Below are 27,964 nucleotides of genomic sequence, written 5' to 3' on the forward strand. Positions count from 1 at the left end.
CGACACGCTGATAAGGTGTATGCATCAGCTAGTTAGCACCATCTGGCAGGAAGAACGCGTACCCGACGATTGGAACGTGAGCATCCTATGTCCAGTCCACAAGAAGGGTGATAAGACTGTGTGCTCCAATTATAGGGGCATAAGTCTGCTCCCTATTGCATATATGATAGTATCTGGCATATTGTGTGAGAGACTAAAGCCTATGGTCAATGAAATTATTGGACCCTATCAGTGCGGCTTTAGACCTGGCAAATCCACCATTGACCAGATATTTACCTTGAGACAAATCCTGGAAAAGACCCAAGAAATGCAGATCGACACCTTCCATCTTTTCGTCGATTATAAAGCAGCATTCGACAGCCCTATACGTTCAAAGGTGTTCCAAGCCATGTCTGATTTTGGTATTCCTGCAAAGCTCATTCGACTTTGTAGAATGACATTAACTGAGACGAGATCCTCAGTTAAAATTGGAAAGAACCTCTCCGAAGAGTTTACTACCAAAAGAGGTTTCAGACAAGGAGACGGCCTGTCGTGTGATCTATTCAACATCCTGCTGGAAAAGGTCATACGAGACGCGAAGGTCAAAAGAAATGGAACGATATACACGAACAGCCACATGTTACTGGCTTATGCCGACGACATTGACATCATGGGTCGATCGGTAAAGGAAGTAACTGACACCTTTGCAAAAGTCGAAAGAGAATCTGCTAAAGTTGGTCTGGCAGTAAACGGCGTAAAAACCAAGTTGATGGTATCGACGCGTAATATGTCCATAAACACCGCACCATCTGTGAATGTTGGTACCTATAATTTTGAGGTAGTAAAGGACTTCGTCTACCTCGGCACCGCCATAAACACAACAAATAACATCAGTTGTGAAATACGAAGAAGAATAGTGTTGGCTAACAGATGCTACTTTGGGCTGAGTAAGCAGTTTAGGAATAAAGCCACCTCTCGTCAAACAAAAATAACACTGTACAAAACACTGATACTACCCGTGCTAATGTATGGTTCCGAAGCATGGGTACTTGCTCAAGCAGATAAGGCAGTGCTTTGTGTGTTTGAGAGAAAAATTCTTCGAAAGATCTACGGGCCAATCTGTGTTGACGGCGAATATCGGCGTCGTATGAACATCGAGCTGTATCAACTATACAATGACATCAATATAGTTGAACGAATCGAGATACAACGATTGCGATGGCTAGGCCATGTTATAAGAATGAGTGATGATGAACCCGCTAAAAAGGCGTATAAATACGGGCCGCAGATCTGGAAGGCCAGATCTGGAAGGCCAAAGCTTCGTTGGAGCGAACAAGTGAAACGAGATATCACAAAGCTACATATCCCAGATTGGGAAAATACAGCAGCAAACAGAGAGGATTGGAGATTTTTTCTTAGTTCGGCTTATGGAACAAATGTTCTGTAAAAGGCCAGCTAAGTAAGTAAGTAATTGTAAGTAAAGATGTAAATCGTGAATTAAGTGAAGTGAAAACTATGTAAACTAAAGTCTTGTGTGAATAACGTTAGTAAAGCATTGTAGAATCGTAATCTAAAGGAATCCTACTTTTATTTGGTACAAATCGCATCGGGAATAAAACAATATCTACACGGGATTAAGTTAAACCCTAAATCCGTGACAATATTTTTTTAAAGAAAAAGATTCCATTTTGTTTTTTCAAAATAGTCAGGCTTAATCCCATAGTCGTTTTTTTAGATCTTCAGCAGTTCCCTTGTTTTTGTACCATCGAATGAGGGGCAGTTGCTACAACAAAAATCAAAGCGATTCGAGAGCAGGCCCTAAACTGAACTTATCCCAAAGATTGTGTGGGAGGATCCCGAAGGAGTGGACCGATTGAGTCCATATTGGAACCTCATCTAAGTCTGGTAAACGTTTCACGATGTGCAATGTATGGACCAAATCGGTTACTCCCTTCAAGGGTTATCATACGTAAAAATTTTCCGAACATTTTCGAATCTTTGTGGGGGAGGTACCGAAGAAGTGGGGCGATATAACCCATCTTCGAACTTAAACTAAGTTTGGACCAGGGTTTCGGAGTCTACGGGTCGGAGTCGAGCAATTTTGCTGGAGTCGGAGTCTGAGTCGAAAAAAATAACTCGACTCCGACTCCGGGCAATTTTTTCTACAATATAAAAATATAACATTAAATTCGGGACACCAATTTTTTCAAAAATCATTATTTATTTTAAACGAGTGCTAAAAAAACATAAGCATACGATATACTATACAAATTAAGAGAACTATTCACAGGATATTTAATGTCCCTTGAAGTCTAGTCTTTTCATCTCTATTTTGTTGAAATTGCTTGAAATGTTTTCAGATAAATAGAATGATGAATCTATTTATAGATTATTTTGTCCTTTTAGCTCAGTTCTTTTCATGTCTTTTTTGTTCTTGAACTGAAAAATAAGCACAAGATCCGATTCTCTACATGAAAAAATCTACAGATATGTTCTTCCGAAAATTTTGTTTGGTAAGGACATCAAAATCTAATACTTCATCGATCGATTTTAAGGGGTTATGGCCACTTACAAATTTTACTAAATAGAAAACTTTTTATTTGCTTATTTTAAAGAACAGGTAGAATAGAATATGTTGCAAAAATTTCGAGTCGATCGTACAAAAATGAGCTGTTTTCTCAAAATGGCTTTTTGGAATGCGGTTCATAAAAAATGTATTTTCGTGCTCAATTAAAATTTCAGAAAGAAGATTAAATTATGCTCTTTCTGATGAAGGGAAAAATCTAGCACAAAAGTTTCGTAGTTTTCTAGGAAAAAATCATTAAAAAGAATTTTTATTGGGATTTTTAACTGGTGTCACCTCTTAAGGCTCTCGAAGAACTTTAAACTGTTGTCTTATATCCATTTTAAAACCTGGTCATTAAGTGCTTATAATTTTCATGAAAATGTTTTGAGCTTATGGGTAAGAAGGGAAAATGGGATCTCCTTCACCTCCTCTCTCTCTCCTAAAAGTTAAAAAATGTTCATCTTATATTTCAATGTCTGGCAAAAGAGATATTTTCTCACGGAGAAAAGTTCCTCTTAGAATATCCTTGTGCAAAAAACCCGACAAATAATTTCTGTATTTTGTTGCTATTTTCCAATGTAAGATTCAATAGAAACAATATAGATATGAATTTTACTTCATATTTATGTTCTGTAGTTAAATATTATATTCGAACGGATGCCCAATAGATTAGCCTATATGAACCCAAATAAACGAAAAACTTAAAAATTTGTGCACATTTTATTAATTTTTAGCGGTATAGGAATTTACTCTCGGAGTCGACCCGGAGTCGGAGCCGGAGTCGTGAAAAAAATTGGTCTGGAGTCGGAGTCGGAGTCGACCCAAAAATACCTCGACTCCGAAACCCTGGTTTGGACAAAATATTGCGAAAGACAAATTTTGGACCAAATCGGTTCATCCGTTCGAGAGTTATCGTGCGTTCCAGCCAGCCAGACAGACAGACGGACGGACATTGCTAAATCAACTCCAAATTGGCTGAAACACATTTCGTCCAAACATACTTGGGGTCTAAAACCATTATTTCGATGAGGCACATTTTGCCCGTATGAAAGTGTATATCACGAATGTTGTCAAATATTTCATATTCCATTTCAGAAAAAAAGGATACATTTTTTTCGTGCTACATCAACGATTTTTGATACGTAGGTTAAGAAAAAAGTTCCCAGTACGAATCTGGTCGCGAGCCAATTTTTGGTTGACAAAAGTTATGGCGCTTTTATTTCGCTTTTTAAGAAAGAAAATATTATAAAAACGCTAATTATTTTAATTAGCACAATTGTTACAAAAAAGTTCTCTCGAAGTGACTTCAGCGAATAGATTGCATAATACCTGCAAAATGTTACACAGAATTCGCGGAATGTACATAAAATTGATAAATTATTGAATATAAGTCAACTTTATTCAAAATTAAGGCCCATTTAGTGGTCATAAAATTAACTAAAAATTTGTTGTGGATCAAAACTTCACGGCGAATCAAATGAGACTTCAATCGTACATATTGGTGTTATAGTTTTGATGTTACAGCCAAAATAAGCACATATTTTGGCCAAAAAAGATTTTTTTTATTTGACAAAATATTTTTTCACATGCATTATGTAGTAGAAAATATTGGAAAAATCTATAGGAATACTTCCTTCATTTTGTTTAAATCTCTCAATAAAATAGACGGATTTTGCTTTATTGACATTCATATTAAAGCTTTCCCATTAGGGAAGGTAATTGGGTTGATGAGGATATATCTCAAAGCTTCTGAAATGGAAACAGAGGTCAAATAATCCATTTTAATTTATATGAATTTTAAAATACGTGTAAATCGCGTAATTATCAAAATCATTTTGTCCGCATGTGATTTTCATGTACAGCAAGACCATATCTTTTAATTTGTATACATTTTTCGAAATTTAATTTGGAGGCTAAGATGTAGCATCGGCTGCATCTAAGCACTAAAAAACCTATAAAATATCGCTAATTTGCGCAAAGTGCATACAATTTTTGTCCGCATCTGATTTCAGTGTTCACCATGAAAATCTATATCGAAATATATCTATTTCAAGGCGATCAATCAAGAACCGTGGATGTAGCATCATACACTATTTTTTTGGATAAAATGAATGTAGCTCCCTTATCAGTGAAGTTTTCAAATCTCTGTTTCCGCTAAAACGAAGATGCTGTACTAGTTTTTTCATTGCAGTGGAAACGAACCGTAGAAAACGTGACAAACTACGCGATATTTCCAAAAACAATTTTAGATGATTTTTCTACTTTGGAATTTCTTGTAACTCGCGTTTTAGTAAATGGATTTTCACGGGGAATGATTTATTGGATCAGGAACGTAAAAGACTAAAATGTGCAATCAAGTACGAAGAAATCGAATGACAATTGTTAAAATCAGGCCCGAAAAATACGATTTTTAGAAAAATGTTCGCACAAAATTTTCTCATTTGGATGCAGATTTCTATGAATCTGTGCAGAATACATTCACAATATTCATATCAAATAACTCAGAATCGCAAGTACTACAATCCTATATATGGTTTTTTAAAAACCTGTTTGCAGAATGAAATTAGAAGAACATTTCAAAAAACACTGTAAATCTGGCTTCAAAATGTCAGCATCATTTAATGGTAGAAGCAGACGAAATTTTGAAAAGTACTTCACTAGTGAGATAATCCTTATTTAGTTTGCTTCTGCTTTTACTTTGACAGGAAACTCGAGAGAAGTGTGGTTTACTCACAAATCCAGAGAAAACAAAAAAAAGACATGGTGGCTTCAACCCATTTTTACCCGTGTTTTAAAATAAATATAGCCACAGCTTCCACGCAAATTATCTTTTAAGGCCAATATTTTTTGCCACGTCCAAAAACATTTCATTTTATCCAAAAGTATTTAATTTGTATAATATACAATCACGAGTCGCGTGTTCTAAAAGGGTAAACCTTGGCTTCAGCTATGTTAAATTTTCAAAAATATTGGTGATATACCCTCGTTAGCATAAATGCTGAGGGTAAAAAAACAGGAAACAAAATTTTTTCAAAAATTTGGAAAAAAAATTAAAAATGTTTTCCAAAATATTTAATTTTTTTCCAAAATTGAACGAATTACTCCTTGGGTTTTCATAAAACGTATAAAAACTCATATGTCAAAAAAATGTCAATTTGTGTAAAAAAGCTATAATTTATGTGAAATTACCCATGTAATTTGAAAAAATGTAAAAAAGTTTTAAACGGACGGGTACAAAACTATATATGTGCTGAATGAGGACACTCTCGAGCATCCTTCTGTGAAAACAGAACTTTGTTCCAAGCTGTTCACTAAAAGCTCTAGTGCACTAAACTTGGAATTTCACTAAAATTTATTACCTGAGGAAAAATAAAAAAGCTCACTTCGTGTAAACTCTATGGTAATTTATTAAAACGGGTCTCAAAGGCAACAATCCTACCTGGTAAAAAAACCAACGAACACAATATCTGTTATAGTTTCTGGGAAATAGCTATTTCTTTCTCCAGAAATTTGCAAAATTACGAATTTCCCTAAATTGGGAAACATTTTTTGATCTAATTGTTTGCTTTACTTAGTTTCAATATGTTTACTATAGAATCCCATATAGAAATTAACAATCGGTTACTACAAAAATGGGGGCTTTGGCCAGGAAAGTCGTTTTATAAACCACTGTGTGCCAGGTAATAAATTATTAGGTATGTTTGAGAAATTCATAACTCTTTTCCTCGACCATTGTTGACATTGCTATTAGGATTTTCATAATTTGGTTTACAATATTTTTTAATTCCTCAACAACGATGACGACAACAACCCTGTAAGCTGCGGATTTAGTTTTAAGAAAACTATTTACGAAATTGTTTTGATAACTTTTTGAACTGGACTCTAACACAAGAGACACAGGCAGACAGACAGACAAATAGACAAAGCAAACACAACCGGCTAGCTAGCTGCTAGCTGATATAGCTAGCTAACTTAAAGATACAGAGAGCAGCAATCCAAGCAAAGAGCATCAATAAGTAGTGAATGAATGTATGACTGACTGGGTGAGCAGCAAACAATAATTGTCAGACAGTCGGCATATAGAAATAATGAACGACAAGACGCCAACAGTTAGACAGTTGTATTTGTTCGGTACAGTGCGTAGCGTTTTGAATTTCAAATAGCGGAGGTGGCGGCGGCAGTTTAGTTTCAATTATCGAATAGTTCGTGCCGATTATGTGTTGGCAAATTTGCAGAAGCTTGTTATTGTTGTGGCAGGTGATTCACTTGGTGGACTTTGGTCAGAGTTTGCCAACAGTTCGTGTGCACCTGGAAGAGAATCGCATATCACAGAACAATGATTCGGAATATGTTGCAGGTATTATGCGCTTGGCCAAATCGGCAGAGATGAGAAATTTTATGAAGCCGGATGAGGATGTTTGTGAGAATTTTTACGAATATGCTTGTGGCAATTGGCCGCGTTTGAATCCAGCCGAAACGACGGCCAGTAGAAAGACATCGATATTTGATTTACTTGAAACAACCTACAAGCAAAGGCAAATACGGCTGCTGACAGAGGGTTGGGAGCAGGATGATGGTGATGATGAGGAGGATGAAATAGCAGATCCGTACTATAATATGGTAGATGTTGTTAATGCGGATGCTGTAAAGAAAGTTAAAGACTTTTATAAATCTTGTCGCAAAATGAGTTTGGTCAAAAAACCCAAAGTGGTGCAGGAAATGCGTAAAATTATTTCCGAATTTGGTGAAATGCCAGCGCTGCTGGGACCAGAAGATGTGTGGGAAGGTGAAAAAGATTTCGATTGTTTTAAGTTGTTGGGTTCCATACAGCATAGATATGGTTTTGATATTATTTTGCAATTGGGTTTGAGACCCGATTTTGATAATAGCTCCATACATAGCCTGTTTGTGGGTCAACCCATGCTGAAATTGCGTAGCAAAAGTGTTTACCACGGCTTGGCTACCCAACCTTTAAGAGAGGAATATCAACAAGGCATTGAAGACAATTTAAAAGATTTCCTTGATATGCCAGCGGAGAGAGCCCAGCTTGTGGCCAAGGGAATTTTGGATTTTGAGGTACAATTATCAGAGGGTCTAATGGATCTGCATACCGATAAAACTTTAAAAGCTGCCTCCGTGAAACGGACCCCAGAAGAATTGGAGTCCCTGTATGGGGAGGGTATGAATTTCTTAACATTTTTGGAAACCACTTTGGGTTATTCACTGAATGTCACCTGTTATGAGTACAGTCCGCAATATCATGAGGTTCTGCGAAAGGTATTGCAGAAGACACCCAAGGCCCAAGTGGCCAACTATATTTTTTATCAATTGGTGGAACCCTTCTTTATGGCCTACGACCGCTCCTTCACTGCCTTGGAGGAGATGTGTTTGGAGAAAACCAAAAAATTCTATCATCATGTTTTGGATTATATGGTTTACCGGAGCTACGACACTGCCCTCATGCAACATGACATTCTCACGATATGGCATGAAATTAAGCAAACATTCCGCCAGCAAATGGACACTGCACGCATGGATTGGTTAAGTGAAAATGCACGAAAGCTGGCCTTGGAGAAATTGGATTTGTTGCAGCTGCACATAAATTCCTATGAAAAACGAAACTTTAGTGAGGAATACCACTTGCTGCACATCAATGAAGAGGATTACATTGAAAACCTCAAAGAGATGAACAATTTGCGTGTCATTAAATTCTTGGAACAATTAAGTCATCCGGGGAAATTGGAATTAGCCACACATCAATTGGGTTACTCGCCGGCCTTTATAAATTCTGAGAATTTGATTATTATACCCGTAGCTTTGCTGCAACCAAACTACTTGTGGTCCGGTCATTATCCGCAGGCATTGAAATTTGGTACCCTTGGTTTCCTGCTGGCCCATGAATTGTTACACGGGTTTGATGATATTGGTACCATACCACAACACAGCAGTAACAATGGCAATACCACAACATGGTGGGATGAGCCATCCTTCAAGGCCTACAAACACAAGAAGTCCTGCTTCAAAAATCAATATGCCCATTTTCGTTACTACGGCAAATATCTGCCCATGTCTGACATGCAATCGGAAAATATTGCCGATAATGGTGCCATCCAATTGGCCTATAAATCCTATATACGATGGCTGAATCAGCAGTCTCTGGAATCGCTCGATGAACTTTTACCCAATATGAAATTTAACAATAAGAAATTATTTTTCCTCAGCTTTGCCCAATTCTTTTGTGTTGATGTTGATGAGGTGATGAAGGATAAAGTATCGCTGCTGGATATCCATGCGCCAGCCAAGTATCGTGTCATTGGTCCACTGGCCAATTTCCCGGAATTTGCCAAGGTATTTAAATGCAACCAAGGTTCAACCATGAACCCCCTTAAACGTTGTGAAATTTATTAAGTTATTGTTATTTTTGTTGTTTTTTTTTGTTTCTTTAATAAATTGCCCCTCCGTCAGAATGTAACAAAAGCAAGCAAAGTACCTTAGCAATCTAACATTTTATAAATAATAATTTTAATTAATTTTATATTGTCGCGCTATTTTTATAAGTCAATAAATAAAAGAAATACCAAACACACATTTCTTTGTGTTTAATAAATGTCAATCATACATTTTTTGTACATTTTTCTCTTTGTCTTGTCTGGTGTCCCCGAGAGGATAATAAATGAGGAAATGACAAAATTACTTTGGGGGAATTTTCATTGTTTTCTCATCTCAATATGACATCACTGTTGTATGTTTGTGTGTGTGACGGCGCGTGTGTTTGGCCGCCAATGAGCCACCGAAATCCCTTGATGGTAGATGGGGATTTTCAATAAGCAAGCAAATAATTAATCTCATCAGATGATGACTCAAAGCCAATATTGAATAGCTTTGTTGAAACTCATGCCGCAGATCCTTTAATGGAAAGAACATAAATTTCAAACAAGTAAAAAATAAACAATCGGAATTGCATAACTTCAGTTTATGGCTGTATAAAAAAAACAAAAACAGGATTTGAGGACCTATGTATATGTAATATGAACAGGACACATTTTAGGTCCACTAACAGGCCCAATCCACAAAAATAGAATCTTTCTTATATTACAAGAATGCCACTTGGGGAACAATGGGTAAATTACACTGTGCAACAAAATTGATGGAAAACCCCGAATAGATTATGATTACAGCTACAAATATGAGACACGTGTATCGGCGTTTTTAAAGTTCACATCGGAAAGTAACCAAAATAGGCGGGGCAAGTTCCGCCCACTTCTAGTTTTTTCAAAATATTCGAGTTAAGATATCTTGCAATCTTTTTGTTAAGAATTTTAACCCTCATGCGGCTCACCAAAGGGATCTTTTTGGTCCTTTTTTCAAAAATCTTTCAAAAACTCATTTAAAATGTGGTCATATCAACCAGTAAAAGTAATACAAGATGAAAATTTTCAACATCGCACAATGGTATAGAAAACTACCTTCCTGACTAAAACCTAAATTTTCTGTCGTCACCGATTTTTTTATTTATGTATATAGGGTAGTAAACATGTTAAAACTAAGAAAACCTAAAAGTTAGGTACAAATAACAAAAGGTACGGACGTGGACACGACAATTTCCCCATTTTGGAAAATACGTAATTTTTTGCAAGGAAAATAAATTAACGTTTACAGTGACTTGAAAAAATCTCATTGCAAAAAAAGGAATTCCGATAATTTTTCACAATTTTCGACGTCGATAATCACGGAAAAGTGCATCGATCAAATTAAATATTTGTAGGGCGATAAAGGACTATCCTATAGCACTATGAAAAACTGGTTTAATGAATTCAATCGTGGCCCGTGCGTGAACGGATAATGCAAGATCCTGAGATAGAGGCACACTTACCGTGAGATAGAGGCACACATGGCCATCTTTTCCACCAACTAACATTTGATATTGCAAAAACCCTTGTTAGATGCGGCAAAATTGAAGAATCGCTCAAAAATGGGTCTTGTGGATTGGTGCAAAGAAATTGTGAAAAACAAGTAAAAAAGTATCAGTCGGCTTTGCCGACAGAGATATACGCTCAGCCTGTGCAAATTGAAGCACTTTTTTCACAAAAAACTTATGTATTTAGGGGGTTTCAAAATTTTGGTCGTATGAACCGACAAAATTGTTGATTAGGATTAAAGTTCAAAAGTTTTGCGGAAAAGGTACTTAAAGGAATGGACCGACATAGACCATGGGGGTGCCATAGGGGGTTTTTTTACACCCTTCGGGCTGTTTTCTCAAGAAGTATGGACTTGCCCCTGAAACAACTTTTACCATCGTAACTGAAGGAGCGAATATAAGTTGCTTCAACACAAATCAAAGTGATTCAATAGCAGGTCTTAAAGTGAACTTATCCAAAATTTTGTGTGGGAGGTACGGGAAGGAGTGGAAAAATATAGTCCATATTCGAACCTGATCTATATCTGGTAGATATTATGAGAATGTGTAAAGTATGGACCAAATCGGTCACTCCCATCAAGAGTTGTCGTGCACACAATTTTCCGAATATTTTTGAACTTTTGTGGGGTAGGTACCTGAAGGAGTGGACCGATATGGCTTATTAACGAACTTAAACTAAGTTTGGAAACAATATTACGAAGGCCAAATTTTGGCCGGAATCGGCATTTCCGTTCGAGAATTATCTTGCGCTTCCACTCATAAACATGGTGTCATAGGGTTTGTATTTTAACTCTCAGGCTATTTTTTCAGGAAGTATGGACTTGCAACTGAGGAAACTTGTACCTTCGTATAGGGGACAGTGAATACAAGATGTTACAACAAAAACCAAGGCGATTCGAGAGCAGGTCCTAAACTGAACTTTTCTGAAATTTTGTGTGGGAGGTACTCGAAGGAGTTTACCGATTGAGTCCATATTGGAACCTCATCTAAGTCTGGTAGAAATTTCATAATGTGCAAAGTATGGACCAAATCGGTTACTTCTTTCAAGAGTTATCGTACATACAAATTTTCCGAACATTTTCGAACTTTTGTGGGGCAGGTACCGGAAGGAGTGGACCGATATAATCCATCTTTGAACTTGAACTAAGTTTGGACAAAATATTACGAAAGCCAAATTTTGGACCGAATCGGCAGATCCGTTCGAGAGTTATCTTGCGCTCCAACCACTACACACGGTGTCATAGGGTTTTTTGTAACTTTCAGGCTATTTTCTCAGGAAATATGGACTTGCCCCTAATGAAATTTACAGCGTCGTATAGAGGACAGCGAATACAACTTGCCTACACAAAAATCAAAGCGATTCGAGACCAGGTCCTAATCTGAACTTTTCCGAAATTTTGTGTGGGAGGTACCCGTAGGAGTTGACCGATTGAGTCCATATTGGAACCTCATCTAAGTTTGGTAGAAATTACACGGTGTGCAAAGTATGGACCAAATCGGTTATTCCCTACAAGAGTTATCGTACGCACAAGTTTTGCGACAATTTTTGAACATTTGTGGGGGAGGTACCTGAAGGTGTGGACCTATATGGCCCATCTGTGGACCTATATGGACCAAATCGGTTACTTCTTTCAAGAGTTATCGTACATACAAATTTTCCGAACATTTTCGAACTTTTGTGGGGCAGGTACCGGAAAGAGTGGACCGATATAATCCATCTTTGAACTTGAACTAAGTTTGGACAAAATATTTCGATACCCAAAATTTGAACCGAATTGATTGGTCCATTCGAGAGTTATCGTGCGCACCAGCCAGCCAGACGGACAGACAGACAGACGGACGGACATTGCTAGATCTACTCAAAATTGTCTGAAACGGATATCGTACAAACATACTTGGGGTCTAAAACCATTATTTCGATGAGGCACATTTTTGGTCGTATCAAAGTGTAAATACCCTCTTTAGCCTAAAGGCTGAGGGTATAAAAACAATCGCGGTGGCATCAGTTGAGAACGGCTGAACCGATTTGGATAACTCTTGTTTTTATACCCTACACCACACTGTGGTAAGGGGTATTATGTCTTTGTGCATTTGTACGTAACATACAAAAGGAAACGAAATAGACCCATAGTTCCTTTTGGGGATATACATATAATCAGTTTCTGAGTCGATTTATGCATGTCCGTCCGTCTGTCCATGCAACGTACAGGTCGCATTTTTTGTCCGATTCAGCTGAAAATTGGGTAATATAATTTTTTAGCCATAGGAAGAACGCTATTGCTTTTGGTGAAAATCGGTTCAGATTTGGATATAGCTCCCATATATATTTTCGGCCGATTTTACGTATTTGCTGCACCAAACACGCTATATACGTCCGATTTTGATGAAATTTGGAATGTGTGACTGAATTCGGTGTAAAAATAAATCTGCCAAACTACATAGAAATTAGTTCACATTGATATATATCTCCTATATTTTACATATTCATAGTGGTGTAGGGTATCATATAGTCGGCCCCGCCCGACTATGATCCTTTCCTTACTGTTTTTATACCCTCAGCCTTTAGGCTAAGGAGGGTATATACACTTTGATACGATGAAAATGTGCCTCATCGAAATAATGGTTTTATACCCCAAGTATGTTTGGACGAAATGTGTTTCAGACAATTTGGAGTCGATCTAGCCACGTCCGCCCGTCTGTCTGTCTGTCCTGCTGGCTGGAGCGCACGATAACTCTCGAACGGATAAACCGATTCGGTTCAAATTTTGGCTTTCGTAATATTTTGCCCAAACTTAGTTTAAGTTCGAAGATGAGCTACATCGGTCCACTCCTTCCGGTACCTCCCCCACAAAAGTTCGAAAATGTTTGGAAAGTTTGTGCGCACGATAACTCTTGAAGGGAGTAACCGATTTGGTCCATACTTTGTATAGTGTAAAATGTCTACCAGAGTAATATGAGGTTCCAATATGGTCTTAATAGGTCCACTCCTTCGGGTGCCTCCCACACAAAATTTCGGAAAAATTCAGTTTAGGGCCATCTCTCGAATCGCTTCGATTTTTGTTTTAGCAAGTTGTATTCGCTGCCCTCCGTACGACGGTACAAGTTTCATCAGGGGCAAGTCCATACATAGCATGAAAGTTGCAAAAAACCCCTATGACACCGTGTGAGGTGGTTGGAGCGCCAGATAACTCTCGAACGGATCTGCTGATTCGGTCCAAAATATGATCTTAGTAATATTTTGTCCAAACATAGTTTAAGTTTGAAGATAAGCTATATCGGTCCACTCCTTAAGGTACCTCCCCCACAAAAGTTCAAGAATGTTGGGAAAATCGTTCGTACGGTAACTCTTGAAGGGAGTGGGCGAATTGGTCTATACTTTACACATCCTAATATATCTACCAGATATAGATCAGGTTCAAATATGGACTATATTTGTCAACTCCATCCGGTACCTCCCACACAAAATTTCGGATAAGTTCACTTTAAGACCTGATATCGAATCACTTTGATTTTTGTTGAAGCAACTTGCATTCGCTGCCTCATTTACGATTGTAAAAGTTTTTTTTAGGGGCAAGTCCATACTTCTTGAGCAAACAGACCGAAGAGTGTAAAAACCCCCTATGGCACCATATGTTGCGGCTGGAGATCCACCTCCATAACGGTCAATGTCGATCCATTCCTTTTAGTATATCCTCCGCAAAACTTTTGATCTTTAATCCTAATCAACATTTTTGTCTGTTCAAACGCGCAAAATTTTTAAAACCTCCTAAATACATACGTATTTTGGGAAAAATTGTTTTTTTAAATTTTCGTCTTTACCCAACTTAGGTTTTTATGCAAAGGAAGTTGGACCACGCCCACTTTTTTTAAATTTAGAATTTTAATTTTTTCTACAAAAACTACAGAACCGATTTCACTGAATTTGTCGGGGAATGTACAGGGATGGCCCCGGTGAAAATAGGCTACATATTTTGTTGAATTTAAGGGGGGTGGGGTACTTCCCCTATACTCTATTTTTTAAATGCTATATTTACAATAATTACGAATGTATCGGTTTGGAAATTAATTTGCCAGAAAATTGTGGTTGTGTCTCCAACCTTACGTACCTATTTGGTAAAAATATGTTACATATACATAACTACTGAACCGATTTTACTGAAATTTTCAGGGATGTGCAGGGGCTGTCCCCGTTGAAAATCTCCAAAATACTGAACCGATTTCCATGAATTTCAGAGGAGTTGGGGTACCTTCCAACGCATTTCTTTTAAACGCTATATGTATATGCCAAACTTATGATTATATCGGTTGCAGCATTAATTTTGGGAGACAATGCGGTTGTGTCTCCGACCTTAGGAACATATTTGTAGCCAAAATACCGGACCACGCCCACTTTCTAAATATGTTATATCTTTAAAACAAATATATGTTAGCAACATTTTGTAACATATCTCAATTTTATTTGTTTGGGTACCAACATATGTTAGAACATATTTTTATGGGTGGAGAGAGGATTTTTGTCAAAGAGAGTAACAACAGGGCTCTCGCGGCTGCGGAATGCTGTTTTATAATAAGAAGCTATGTGTATGGTGTAACAGGTGACGCACAAGCTTTGGTGGTGTGTTTAGTGCTTTGTTGTTGTTAACCAAAGTAGCAAGCGAAGAGGAAAAGAAAAAAATGATATTATGTTGTTCTTTTTTCTTCAGTTTTCTTAATACAATCGTTGAGTAAAGATTGTAAAGTGAGTGAATAAATCAGTGTTTTGTGTTTTCTTAAAGAAATGGCACTTTATAGTAAATTAAATGCCAAATACATTTTATAATTGGAAATTTTATAATTGAATCAAGAAGGTGAATGGAAATATTATATTGGACAAGCAAGAAATCGCATTTAATATTGGTAATTACATTAAGGGGTTCAACTGTATAATCATTTGATTCCAGATGTCGATTTCCTGCTGATGATTTCAGCTTTGAGGAAAATGTGTTTTATTTCACAACTAAGGAGAAGTCTTCAAAGATGTTTCTATATATTTTTTTCTTTTTAAAAATGTGACTTTTTATAAATAATTTCATTCAGCTTTTCTTTTATTAAAGTCTGTTATGTATTTTTTGGAATTTTTATGTACCCATGTGTCTGCTGTTGCTTTTGTTTGGTGTATCTATGCCTTTTAATAAACCACCACCATTTATAAATGTGTGTATATGTTGGAGATAGCCAGTGAGCGCTTACTGAGAGCAAGTGACCAAAAATTTTAATGTATTTTACATTGAAATTTACGCTCCCTTACTCTCAGTAAGCGCCCACGGGTGCATTTGTTTGTTTTTGATGGCTTTTGGGTTTGTATTTGTTTGCACCCATACAAATAATTTGTTTGCATCCATACAAATAATTTGTTTGCACCCAAACATATATTTGTTTGCAGGACACAAACATATGTTATGTTTTGGACTGATTGCAAACAAATAGATGTTTGCTGCAAAATATGTTTGAGACATATGTTAGAGTGGCCATTTTTCTGTATGTAGGGATTTTAAGAGCTTTCGGAGCATGATCTTAATAGGGTCCCACGTGATAAAAAAAATTAAAACCACTTGAGATATATACTTAAAATTTTTTTAACTTTTGTGGGGGAGGTCTTCCGATATAGTCTATACTCAAACTATGATCTATGCCTCGACAAAATACTTTTATGTGCAAAATTTGGATCAAAATAGTTATTCCCTCAAGATATATCGGACGCGGCATTTTAGCGAAAAATGTTATGGGAGGTAAATATGGGTAAATATGGGGCATAAAAAAATTATTATTTCAATGAAGCACTTTTGTATACAATTAGGCATCATCGAAATAATGGGTTTGAACAACAAGTATGTTTGGGCGAAAACTTATCCATCTGCTTGTCTGAAAAGTTAAACTTTTTTCTTTGGGGCCTTACCAAAAATCGTTGACATAAGTCAATGTTTTGGTATAGGACCAATGTAACGGCACCTGCCTAAATCACTTTAGCACAAACATGGACGAACATCTGCACATATACAGTATTTTGGTTTTAGTAATCGCCTGATAACAGTATCTATCGGTTTTAGTTATTAAAACCGGCATTTCGAGTTTCCTAGATACTATTGGCAAAGGGTCACATTTATTCGGAACGTCAACAATTGTCAAAAAATTCCAAAAAGCCATACACTTTTCTTTCTGCAGACTTCTTGAAAAAGGCCGCAAAAATTTTCGAAAAGAAATAGTTTATTAGCAAAAAGGATTTCGGTTGTGTATTCGATATTCGATCAGTTCATATATGAAAGTCTCAATTTATAGCGGAATATCTGCCTGATTGTATGATTGTGCGGTTAAATTTTGGGAAATATAATGCGGTAAAACTCATGACTATCAGTTAAAAATCTATATATTAAAGTCAGGACCGCCAGCATTCAGTGTGCAAGGCTGGCATGCTTACCATTATACAACAGTGCAAGAGAAACAGCCCAGCTAAATAAAAGCCGTCCGAAAAATTATTAAAAATACCATCTGAATACTCTACAAATATTTACAGTCACAACCCCCTTCCCCCCTTATTTAATTTCCTAATGAAAATGACAACAGAAACTTTAATTTCCCAAAGATACTAAAACCTCCCGCAACGCACTACATGTCAATTTACGATACATTCAATGGCATTATAAATCTCCTGAAAATAATATTTTGTCATCCATCAATTTATGTTTGACGTGTTGAGATTTACCACCAAACTAACGAACGAGAAATCTTAAAAGAAAATTGAACTGTCAATTTTGAGCTGCAAACCAGCCAATCACTATCATCTTCATCTCTCGGGGGGGGGGGAGCAAACATACAATGTCAGTCAGTGTAATGGATGCTGCTGTAAAGCATGAGTAAACTATCGTCACACACACCACATTTCCTCACAAACTTGAGCACATCAGCATCCTCCCCATCTAATCTTTTGTGAAATTGTTGTTACAAAAATATAAAAACAAACGCACGCACACACACACACATTTCGACATTGGAAGGTTTTCTCATATTTTTGATTCGTGGTCAAGGGTGTAGACTATTACATTTTCAAGGTTAGCTTGGTTAGGTTATACATAGAATTTGTTATCAGCAAATGAAAACGAAACAAAGTGCCTTGTGAATAAGGGGGGTCAGGTTCATATTCACCGAAACATTGCCCTTCAATTAGTGATGATGTTGAAGGTGAGTGGTGAGTGGTATTTAGAAGAATTTCTTATTTCCATTTTGCCAAAATGATAAATTAGGTTTTCATTGTTGTCACAAAACATTATTTGCCTTAAATCAGTCTTCTAGAGCTTAGGAGTGTAGAATTCAGAGATTTTTATGATTCAATGATTCGCATAATAGAAGAGCAGATGAGAGGCTTTATCTAGAGAACGGGGTCCGACAGGGCCATTTTCCCATAGAAGAGGAGCTGAGAGGTTCCTTTTACCATAGAAGAGGAGCTGATGAGCTCGTTTTCGTATAAAAGAGGGGCTGATATGCTCCCTTTCGTATAGAAGAGGAGCTGAAAGGCTCATTTTCGTATAGAAGAAGAGCTGATAGACTCCTCTTCGTATAGAAAGAGAGCTGAGAGGATTTTTTCGTATGGAAGAGGCGCCGATAGGATTCCTTTCGTATAGAAGAGGTGCCCGATAGGCTCCTTTTCGTATAGAAGAGGTGCCGATAGGCTGCTTTTCATATTGAAGAGGTGTCGATATGCTCCTTTTCGTATAGTAGAGGTGCCGATAGGCTCCTTTTTCGTATAGAAGAGGTGCCGCTAGGCTCATTTTCCGTATATAGGAGGTGCCGATAGCATCCCTTTTCGAAAAGAAGAGGTGCCGATAGGCTCCTTTTTTTATAGAAGGAGTGCCTATAGGTTCCTTTTCGTATAGAAGAGATGCCGCTAGGCTGCTTCTGCGTATATAAGAGGTATCGATAGGTTCCTTTTCGTATAGAAGTGGTGCCGATATGCTCCTTTTCGTATGGAAGAGGTGCCGATAGGCTCCTTTTTCGTATTAAAGAAGTGCCGATAAGCTCCTTTTTCGTATGAAAGAAGTGCCGATATGCTCCTTTTCGTATAGAAGAGGTGCCGATAGGCTCTTTTCCGTGTATAAGAGGTGCCGATAGGCTGCTTTTCGAATAGAAGAGGTGCCAATAGGCTCTCTTTCATATACAGGAAGTGCCGATAGGATCCTTTTCATATAGTGGAGGTGCCGATAGGCTCCTTTTCAGATTGAAGAGGTGTCGATAGGCTCCTCGCCGTATAGAAGAGGTGCCGATAGGTTCATTTTCGTATAGATGATGTGCCGATAGACTACTTTTTCGTATAGTAGAGGTGCCGATAGGCTCCTTTTTCGTATTAAAGAAGTGCCGGTAAGTTCCTTTTTCCTATAGAAGAGGTGCCTATAGGCTCCTTTTCGTATAGAAGAGGTGCCTATAGGCTCCTTTTCGTATAGAAGAGGTGCCGATAGGCTTCTTTTCGTATAGAAGAGGTGCCGATAGGCTCCTTTTCGTATAGAAGACGTGCCGATAGGCTCCTTTTCGTATAGAAGATGTGCCGATAGGTTCCTTTTCGTATAGAAGAGGTGCCGATAGGCTTCTTTTCGTATAGAAGAGGTGCCGATAGGCTCCTTTACATATAGAAGAGGTGCCGATAGGCTCCTTTTCGTATAGAAGAGGTGCCGATAGGCTTATTTTCGTATAGAAGAGGTGCCGATAGGCTCCTTTTCGTATAGAAGAGGTGCCGATAGGCTCCTTTTCGTATAGAAAAGTGCCGATACGCTCCTTTTCGTATAGAAGAGGTGCCGATAGGCTCCTTTTCGTATAGAAGAGGTGCCGATAGGCTCCTTTTCGTATAGAAGAGGTGCCGATAGGCTCCTTTTCGTATAGAAGAGGTGCCGATAGGCTCCTTTTCGTATAAAAGAGGTGCCGATAGGCTCCTTTTCGTATAGAAGAGGTGCCGATAGGCTCCTTTTCGTATAGAAGAGGTGCCGATAGGCTCCTTTTCGTATAGAAGAGGTGCCGATAGGCTCCTTTTCGTATAGAAGAGGTGCCGATAGGCTCCTTTTCGTATAGAAGAGGTGACGATAGGCTCCTTCTCGTATAGAAGAGGAGCTGATAGGCTACTTTTCATATAGAAGAGTAGCTGATAGGCTCCCTTTCGTATAGAAGAGTAGCTGATAGGCTCCTTTTCGTATAGAAGACGAGCTGATAGCCTCTTTTTTGTATAGAAAAGATGCCGATAGGCTCCTAAATCATCATCATTTTGACGCATTAAAAATAAATGCCCCTAAAAACTTCTCTCTTATCCAAATCCAAGCAAACTTTTGTTTCTCGACATAAAAAGAGGAAAAGTTTTGCATAAATTGAAAGTAAATAATGGCACATTTACTACAGATGACTGACTGGCCGTCCCACTGACGGAGCGCCGGTCTGAGTAACGCCTGTGATAAAAGTCAAACTCTACAAATACTAGAAAGTTAATTTTGACAAATAAAACAAAAAGAGAATTTACATACACATTTCTATGCTAATCTGTAAGCATTCCACGCGTCACCCTTCTGTCTAATCCATCCCGTTCTACAAATAAGAGGATGTTGTTGCTTATGCTGCAGAAAGTTATTTTCTCTGATAAAATGAATACATTTTTGAAACTTTGCGTTCTTTGCTTCTAACCAACCAACTGTTTTTCTTCTATGGCACATGTCGTTTCTTGTGCTTTGTTTTGCTCATTCTATTGTTAAAGATGTTGTTGTTGTTTATATTAGTTTGTTGCCATACTATTTTGTTGTTTTGAAAAGTATATTAGCTTAGTTCCTTACATGTCCTCAAAAAATAAATAAAAACAATTAAAAACGGTGTTATGTTCGGCCAAGTTGAACTTCTTACACCGCCCAACATAAGTTATATTGACAAACACTAACTACCCCAAACTATTGGATGTAACGTTCGATAGTATGTTTAAGTCGTCCGCAGTTACTTACGATAAGATCAGAAGTAGGAACAAGGTACTCAAGTCGCTGGGTGGCAGCACTTGGGGTACTGACCAAGAAACCTGGTTGACCTCTTACAAAGCAATATACCGATCTGTGGTAAGCTATGTGGCGTCAGCGTGTTATGCAAATGTTAGCTCTGCTCCTCATGACACCTACGGACCATCTTCATAAGGAGACGAAGGTTTTAACGGGGCATCAACACAACAGGATGTTGTCGATGCAGTACCTGCGCACGATTTAATGGCGAGATATTTATGATCTAAAGAGAGATGTCTAAAGGTATAAACGGGAACCGAGCCTATCAGGCAGACTTGGATAGCATTCACACTGATGCAGTCGCGCAGGCAGTAACTACAGTTATTTGAAACGAACAATAGGAAGAGGTTTTATCGCAAACACAGGAAACCATGTACAGCGGTTTCACCACCTCATTCCTCTCGCCTATTAACTCGAAGTCGCCATGTTGAAACTGCGCAAGTGAGACCTTCACCATAGAAACTCTCAATTCTATTTGTGTAAAACAGGGCGCATGGAACAAAATAGTTCTTCCGATGGATTCATATTTTTAGGAACTTTTCTTTATCCATCTTCGGTAAAGGACTTTGCGAAGACTCACGAAAAAACTGATGGGAAACCGATTACTGTTTCTCAAAATCTCAACGAGTAAATTAGTAGCAGTCGGCTTGACTGGCAGGGACATATCCTTAGCCTGTGTGCATTGAATGGACAGATCGAATACACCACCAAAATACTTTTCGCAAAAAATTATGTAGTTAAAGAATTTTCAGAAATTTGTGGCCATATTTGGACGCGTGAACTTGCCGACAAAATATGGATTTGGATTAATGATCACAATTCCTTCCAATAGATATTGCCCACCAGTATTTTCAGTTGGTCACCGTATAATTTAGAGCTGATGGACCATTATGTCAGGAAAGATAGACTTCCCATGAAAAACATAATATCACTACAGACAGGACCCACCAGTATTTTCAGTTGGTCACCGTATAATTTAGAGCTGATGGACCATTATGTCAGGAAAGATAGACTTCCCATAAAAAACATAATATCACTACAGACAGGACCACAAGGAGTATCTTCGGTAACCATTTTCAAAGGATCCTCGAACAGAGCTTAAACTGCACTTAAATAAAAATATTGAACCTTTGTGAGGGAGTTACCCTAAAGAGCGCATCGATACGGCCCATTTTCGAGCTTAAACTATGTCTGGACAAAGTATTACTAAATCCAAAGTTGGAACAAATCGCTTACTCTGTTTAAAAATATCGAGCGTACAATTTTAACGAAAATGTTTGAACTTTTGTGGGGAAGGTCCCGGAAGGAGTGGGCCGATAAGCACAATCTTCGAACTTTATCGAAGACTCGCAGAAATATTACGACATTCTAAGTTTGGACCAACGCACAAGCCACTGCACATGGTGGCTGTTGGCGTTTTTTACAGCTGCCGGGCCATTTTCTGAGGAAGTATGGACTTGCCCTTGAAAAAAATTGTACTGTCGTAATATGGGCCCTTATTTGAACTTTTCATTCATAATTTTGCGTTTTAATTTGACAGATTTTTGTCGGTAACCAAAGAATGCCCTAGAGAATCCCACTACAGGTCTTAAACTGCACTATTCTGAAAATTTTGGAAATTTTCTGCGGAAGGTTTCCAAAGTAGTGGACCAATATAGTCCATCTTCAAACTTGATTTTAGTTGAGACCAAATACTTTTTGGATAGAATGGGTTGGTCCGTTCGAGAGTTATCGGGCTTTCCATCCATCCACACAGACGGACGGACATCGCTAACTTGACTCCAAATTGTCTGAAACGGGTTTCGTCCAAACATACTTGGCGCCTAAAAACTTTATTTCGATGAAACACATTCTGGTCGTAGGACAGTGCATAAATTCCCTCATTAGCCTAAAGGATGAGGGTATAAAAAATGTAGATTGGTCAACATTGTGTTCATGGATTTTTGGTAAAAGAAGAATTCTTTACAAAACCTAAGAGTATTTGTATATATGTTTAGACCCTGGATTGGGCGCCAGAATTAGATTTTAAAAGAATTCAAGACTGGTTACCAGAGTTTTGCTTGCTCCTGAACAATTTAAAAGATCCACGAGGATAAACCAGAATTTCTCTAATAGAAGACCAACGATTGAATGCCACAATAAGTGTATTGCCAGACGCACGATTGAACGACAGAACTTAGCATTAAGAAACCCACGATTGAGCGAAAGGATTTTATGACGATAGACTCACTATAGCTCAGCATTAGTTCTCTATCAATCAATGAACGTAAACAAACAAAACGATTCCCGTATCAATCACACAAAGTCACAAACATTTCAGCTTCTCTGAATCGTTTCATTCTCACAACCTAAACAAAACCACAAACGATTGCTTAAGTCTGGAGTATTCCCCCATTGGCGTAACTTCATCACTACCCTCTTTGCAGAGAGTAATGTTTACAAAACGCACTGACAGCTTGCAAAATTTACTGATCGCTACCAATATCATGATTTCATCCCGGCGAAGGGATCATTCTCATTAACATAAGAATACTCTAGGCACGCGCAAAAGGGAATTTTTAAAATAAAATTCCAACAACATACTCACAGGTAACTGTGCTGATGTTATTTTAACTTAACAGAAATTGATGATTTCTTAGTCGAATCGTGATGGCAGCATGCAAATATTTTGTTCTGGTGTATTTGGGAAAGCCGAAAAGTGAGCATTATTCTCATTAACATGAGAATACTCGATGCTTAAAGAGTTCAGGTTTTCACTAAAAAATCATCATTTCAAAAACTGAAAAGCCAATTGATAATTCCCTTCGCCGGGATGAAATCATGATATTGGTAGCGATCAGTAAATTTTGCAAGCTGTCAGTGAGTTTTGTAAACATTACTCTCTGCAAAGAGGGTAGTGATGAAGTTAAGCCAATGGGGGAATACTCCAGACTTCAGCAATCATATGATTGAATCTTCAACTAAAAGAGAACAAACAAACCACAAACTTTTCAATGTAAAAAGATGAAAACCGTACGATTGCTCAAATGTACTTCAGCTATGCTTTGCCAAATTGTTTCATTCACCACCGGAACAAAAAGAATATTTGGCAAAGGTTTGCCGTGCGTTATGGTCAATAACACACTCAGGCACACACACACACATGTGATTGCTTAACAACCCTATAAACTAACATCAACATACCACAGTAAATATTTTATCAACCACCAAACGTTTTTGATGTGTTTAGTACTATTTAGTTTTCTATCTGCTCTTCGCACTCACGAATGTAAACAAAACGAAACTAAACAGCGAACTCCGCCAGCTTGGATGTTTCGTTTTGTATAGTTCCTATGGAAAATACGAAACGATTGGAAATGTTATTTAAAGTATTTTTACGTACGCTGCTATCAACACAACATCTATTGGATTTCAGACATTCTTTATGATACGATTTACGATTTGGAACCAAATTTTCTTTTTTCAAGTACGTAACAAAGGGAAGGACCTGACTATTTCACAGACATATTTAACGCAATTTTGCCCTTGGGGTTATAAGACATTACAAAGTGTGGATTTCCTAAGAAATCGTATAGTTATAATATCCAAAGCGCTACAACTGCTTTGGATATGTCCTCTATGCAGAAATAAATAATGGTAAACAAAAAACATTACTTTTTTAAATGTTAAGATATTTCTAAGGTTTTCCGACTGTATTCCCTTTCTTTTTGTCATTATACTACGAGTATGTTGGTCTTACCGAGTGATATCACTGAGTTCAATGATACTTATATACTGTAGTTAGGAGTTATAGCCTACTTCTGAAGTATTCTGATAGGGGGTCTCCGAGTTATTGTGCATAGTGCTATAAAAAGTCTAAATTGTTCAAGAAGTATTACGCCATTTAAAAAAAAAAATAAATAAAAACAGTAATAATAATAATAATAATACTAGTAATAGTTATATAAATCTACAACAAGGTTTACATCATTGTTAAAAAACAAATTTTCGCTAACATAAACTTCAAAAATGTTGGTCCGGTGGGCCCCCCGAAAGGAAATCCTGGCAACGTCCCTGGCCTACACCACTACCACTGTGCATAAGCTTTTCACTTGTAAACATTTCTTTTCGGGAGATACTTCAGTTTTCACATATGTATATTTCAACCCAAATAACTTAAGGCGAACTGAACCAAAGTAATTAATATTTAATTTTATATTTGACTAGTGTCGACATCTACTTGGTACTGATTAGAGGCTTTGCTGGTCTTCTTGATTAGCATTTTACATGTCTTGAATACACCAAATAGAAGCAGAGGTATTTGTCATTAAAATAAAAACTTCAAAATATTTTAATATTTTATCTAAATTTGCAATAACTCTGATATTTTACCATCAATGCAGCATTTTGTATTAATTTAAAGCGCAGATGGTTTAGTTTCAGTATCAAGCTCTCCCCTTGGAACATGTCCAACAGAAGCAGAAATATCTGACATGGAAATAAAATTCCATGAATTGGAAATTGGGATATTCCAGCGTCTTTTTTCAACATCACAAGCATTTCACCAATTTTGGTAACGCAATTTGGAACATTTTAAAGCTTAAAATGTCTTCATTGTTGAAACGTATCAAACCAAAGCTGAGGCACTCGTCAGTACAATTCAAATAAAAAATGGGAAAGTGGGATGTGCACCAACCTATTTGGCATCATAATAGAGGTGATGTTTTCCTCATCCATTGACGTGCTTTCCTTTTGGAATACGACTACTAAAAGCGGAAATATTCGCATAAGAATAAAACTTTGAATTTTTGTCCACATAAGCTTTTTGCCCATTCCGACTCTTGAGTATTATCTGACCATCACCAAAATCAATAGGTTTCTCCCTCTATGGGACCCCCATTAACCCTCAACATTTCGTGACGATCCTATCAAAATTGCGACCTGTAGCGTACTTACAAAAAATGAAACAAGTAAAAAAAGTATCAGTCGGCTTGGCCGACAGAGATATACCCTCAGCCTGTGTACATTGAAACAATTTTTTTTTCCAAAAAACGTATGTATTTAGAGGGTTTTAAAATATTTGGACGTATGAACCGACAAAAATTTTGATTAGATTAATGAGCAGAAGCTTTGCGGAGGAAATACTTAAAGGAATGGATCGACATTGACCATTATGGAAGTCGATCTCCAGCCACTGCATATGGTGCCACTAGGGGGGTTTTACTCCCTTCGGGCTGTTTGCTTAAGAAGTGTGGATTTGCCCCTGAAAAAAACTTTTACCATCATAATTTAGGCAGCGAATGCAAGTTGCTTCAACAAAAATCAAAGTGATTCGATAGTAGGTCTTAAAGTGAACTTATCCGAAATTTTGTTTGGGAGGTACTGGATGAAGTGGACAAATATATATATATATTTGAACCTGATCTATATCTGGTAGATATATTAAGATGTGTAAAGTATGGACCAATTCGGCCACTCCCTTCAAAAGTTACCGCACGAACAGTTTTTCCGAATATTTTTGAAAATTTGTGGGTGAGGTACCTGAAGGAGTGGACCGATATGGCTTACCTTCAAACTTAAACTATGTTTGGACAAAATATTACTAAGGCCAAATTTTGGACCGAATCGTCAGATCCGTTCGAGAGTTATCTTGCGCTCCAACCATCTCACACGGTGTCATAGGGGTTTTTTGCAACGTTCAGGCTATTTTCTCAGGAAGTATGGACTTGCCCCTGATGAAACTTTTACCGTCGTGTAGGGGGTGGTGAATAGAAGTTGCTAAAGCAAAAATCAAAGCGAGAGCAGGCCCTAAACTGAACTTATCTAAAATTTTGTGTGGGAGGTACCAGAAGGAGTAGACCGATTGAGTCCATATTGGAACCACATCTAAGTCTGGTATATATTTCACGATGGGCAAAGTATGAATCAAATCTGTTACCCCCTTCAAGAGTTATAGTGCACACAAATTTTCCGAACATTTTCGAACTTTTGTGGGGGAGGTACCGGAAGGACTGGACCGATATAGCCCATCTTCGAACTTAAACTAAGTTTAGGCAAAATATTACGAAAGCCAAAATTTGAACCGAATCGGTTCATCCGTTCGAGAGTTATCGTGCGCTCCAGCCAGCAGGACAGACAGACAGACAGACGGACGGACATGGTTAGATCGACTCTAAATTGTCTGAAACACATTTCGTCCAAACATACTTGGGGTCTAAAACCATTATTTCGATGAGGCACATTTTCATAGTATCAAAGTGTATATACCCTCCTTAGCCTAAAGGCTGAGGGTATAAAAATGAGATGCGTTACCGACTTTTGCGATATCTCCGTTTTTCCTTTTGGAATACGCCTACTAGAAGCGGAAACATTCGCATATGAATAAAACGTTGAATGTTCTCCCCATAAGTTTTTAGCCCATTCCGATCCCTGAATATTATCCGACCATCACCAAAATCAATAGGCTTCTTCCTCTATGGGAACTCCATTAACCCTCGTGACGATCCGATCAAAATTGCAACCTGTAGTGTGATTTAAAAAAATGAAAAATTGGGACATATTACTAACTAACTATTGTGATATCTCCGTTATTTGGTCACCTACGCCAACCTACTTTGCATCATTGTAAATATGGAATTTTCTACTTACATCGCCATGCTTTGCTTCGGGGAGGTCCCCTACCAAAGCTGTGATATTCGTCATTATAACTAAAATCGCAAAAATGAAAAGTTGGGTTTTATTTGCGACTATTGTGATATCTTCCTTTGTTTGACCACCTACGACAACCTACTTTACATCGTTAGAAATGTCATATTTTCTAGTTAAATTATCGGGGTTTGCTTTAGAAACTAAGATATTCGCTTTGAAAAAAACTTTGACTTTTTCTCCAAATAAGCTTTTTGCCCATTCCGACCCCTAAATATCATCCGACCATAACCACCCAGCAAAAATTTGGATCCGGTAGTCATTACGTAACCCTTTACAAAGTAATGTAAACAAGCTTCTTTTTGCATTACAAGTAATCTGAAAAGTAATGGGTTACTTCTTAAAAAAATTACAAGGTAAACCTACTTACTTTACTCCTCACTAAGAAATGACGACGGTGGCACGGTGAGTGTGTGTCCGACTATAAATCCTAGGGTTGTGTGTTCAACGCTCACCGTCGGCACGCGAGTTTTTTTTAATTAAAAAATAACAGTTCGTGGTGCACATGTGCACTGCACATTTAAGTTCTTAAGCAACCCTTGATATTCGTGTGCGTGGCATAGTGTATAGTGTCTTTGGCTAGAAATCAGAGGGTTCGTGGGTTCAATTCGGGCAGACGGCGAAATAAAATAAAGTAAAATAAAAGTAAGAAGTATGATGAAATTAAAAAAATTCTCTACATCAACTGTTTTAAAAATAGAATTTTTTTCACCTTACTTTTCAACTTCTATTGGCTACAGAATAACTAGTTATTCTAGTGGTCATAAAATA

At 37.6% G+C, this 27,964-nt stretch overlaps 2 protein-coding genes across 6 annotated transcripts in view; both read left to right on the top strand.

Moving 5' to 3' along the window:
• The window catches only part of LOC141389381 (uncharacterized), a 540,923-nt gene that overhangs the window by 358,697 nt on the left and 154,262 nt on the right, over nt 1-27,964 (top strand). The window lies entirely within an intron of this gene.
• Nucleotides 2,742-9,172, top strand: LOC141389376 (membrane metallo-endopeptidase-like 1). Its single transcript, XM_073960807.1, has 2 exons — nt 2,742-5,694; nt 5,763-9,172. The coding sequence occupies exon 2, from the start codon at nt 6,761-6,763 to the stop codon at nt 8,951-8,953; it is 2,193 nt and encodes a 730-aa protein (XP_073816908.1). The 5' UTR covers nt 2,742-5,694; nt 5,763-6,760; the 3' UTR covers nt 8,954-9,172.

The sequence above is a fragment of the Musca autumnalis genome, unplaced genomic scaffold, assembly GCF_047663935.1.
Source record: "Musca autumnalis isolate F117 unplaced genomic scaffold, ASM4766393v1 scaffold_1, whole genome shotgun sequence".
In the NCBI taxonomy this organism is placed as follows: domain Eukaryota; kingdom Metazoa; phylum Arthropoda; class Insecta; order Diptera; family Muscidae; genus Musca; species Musca autumnalis.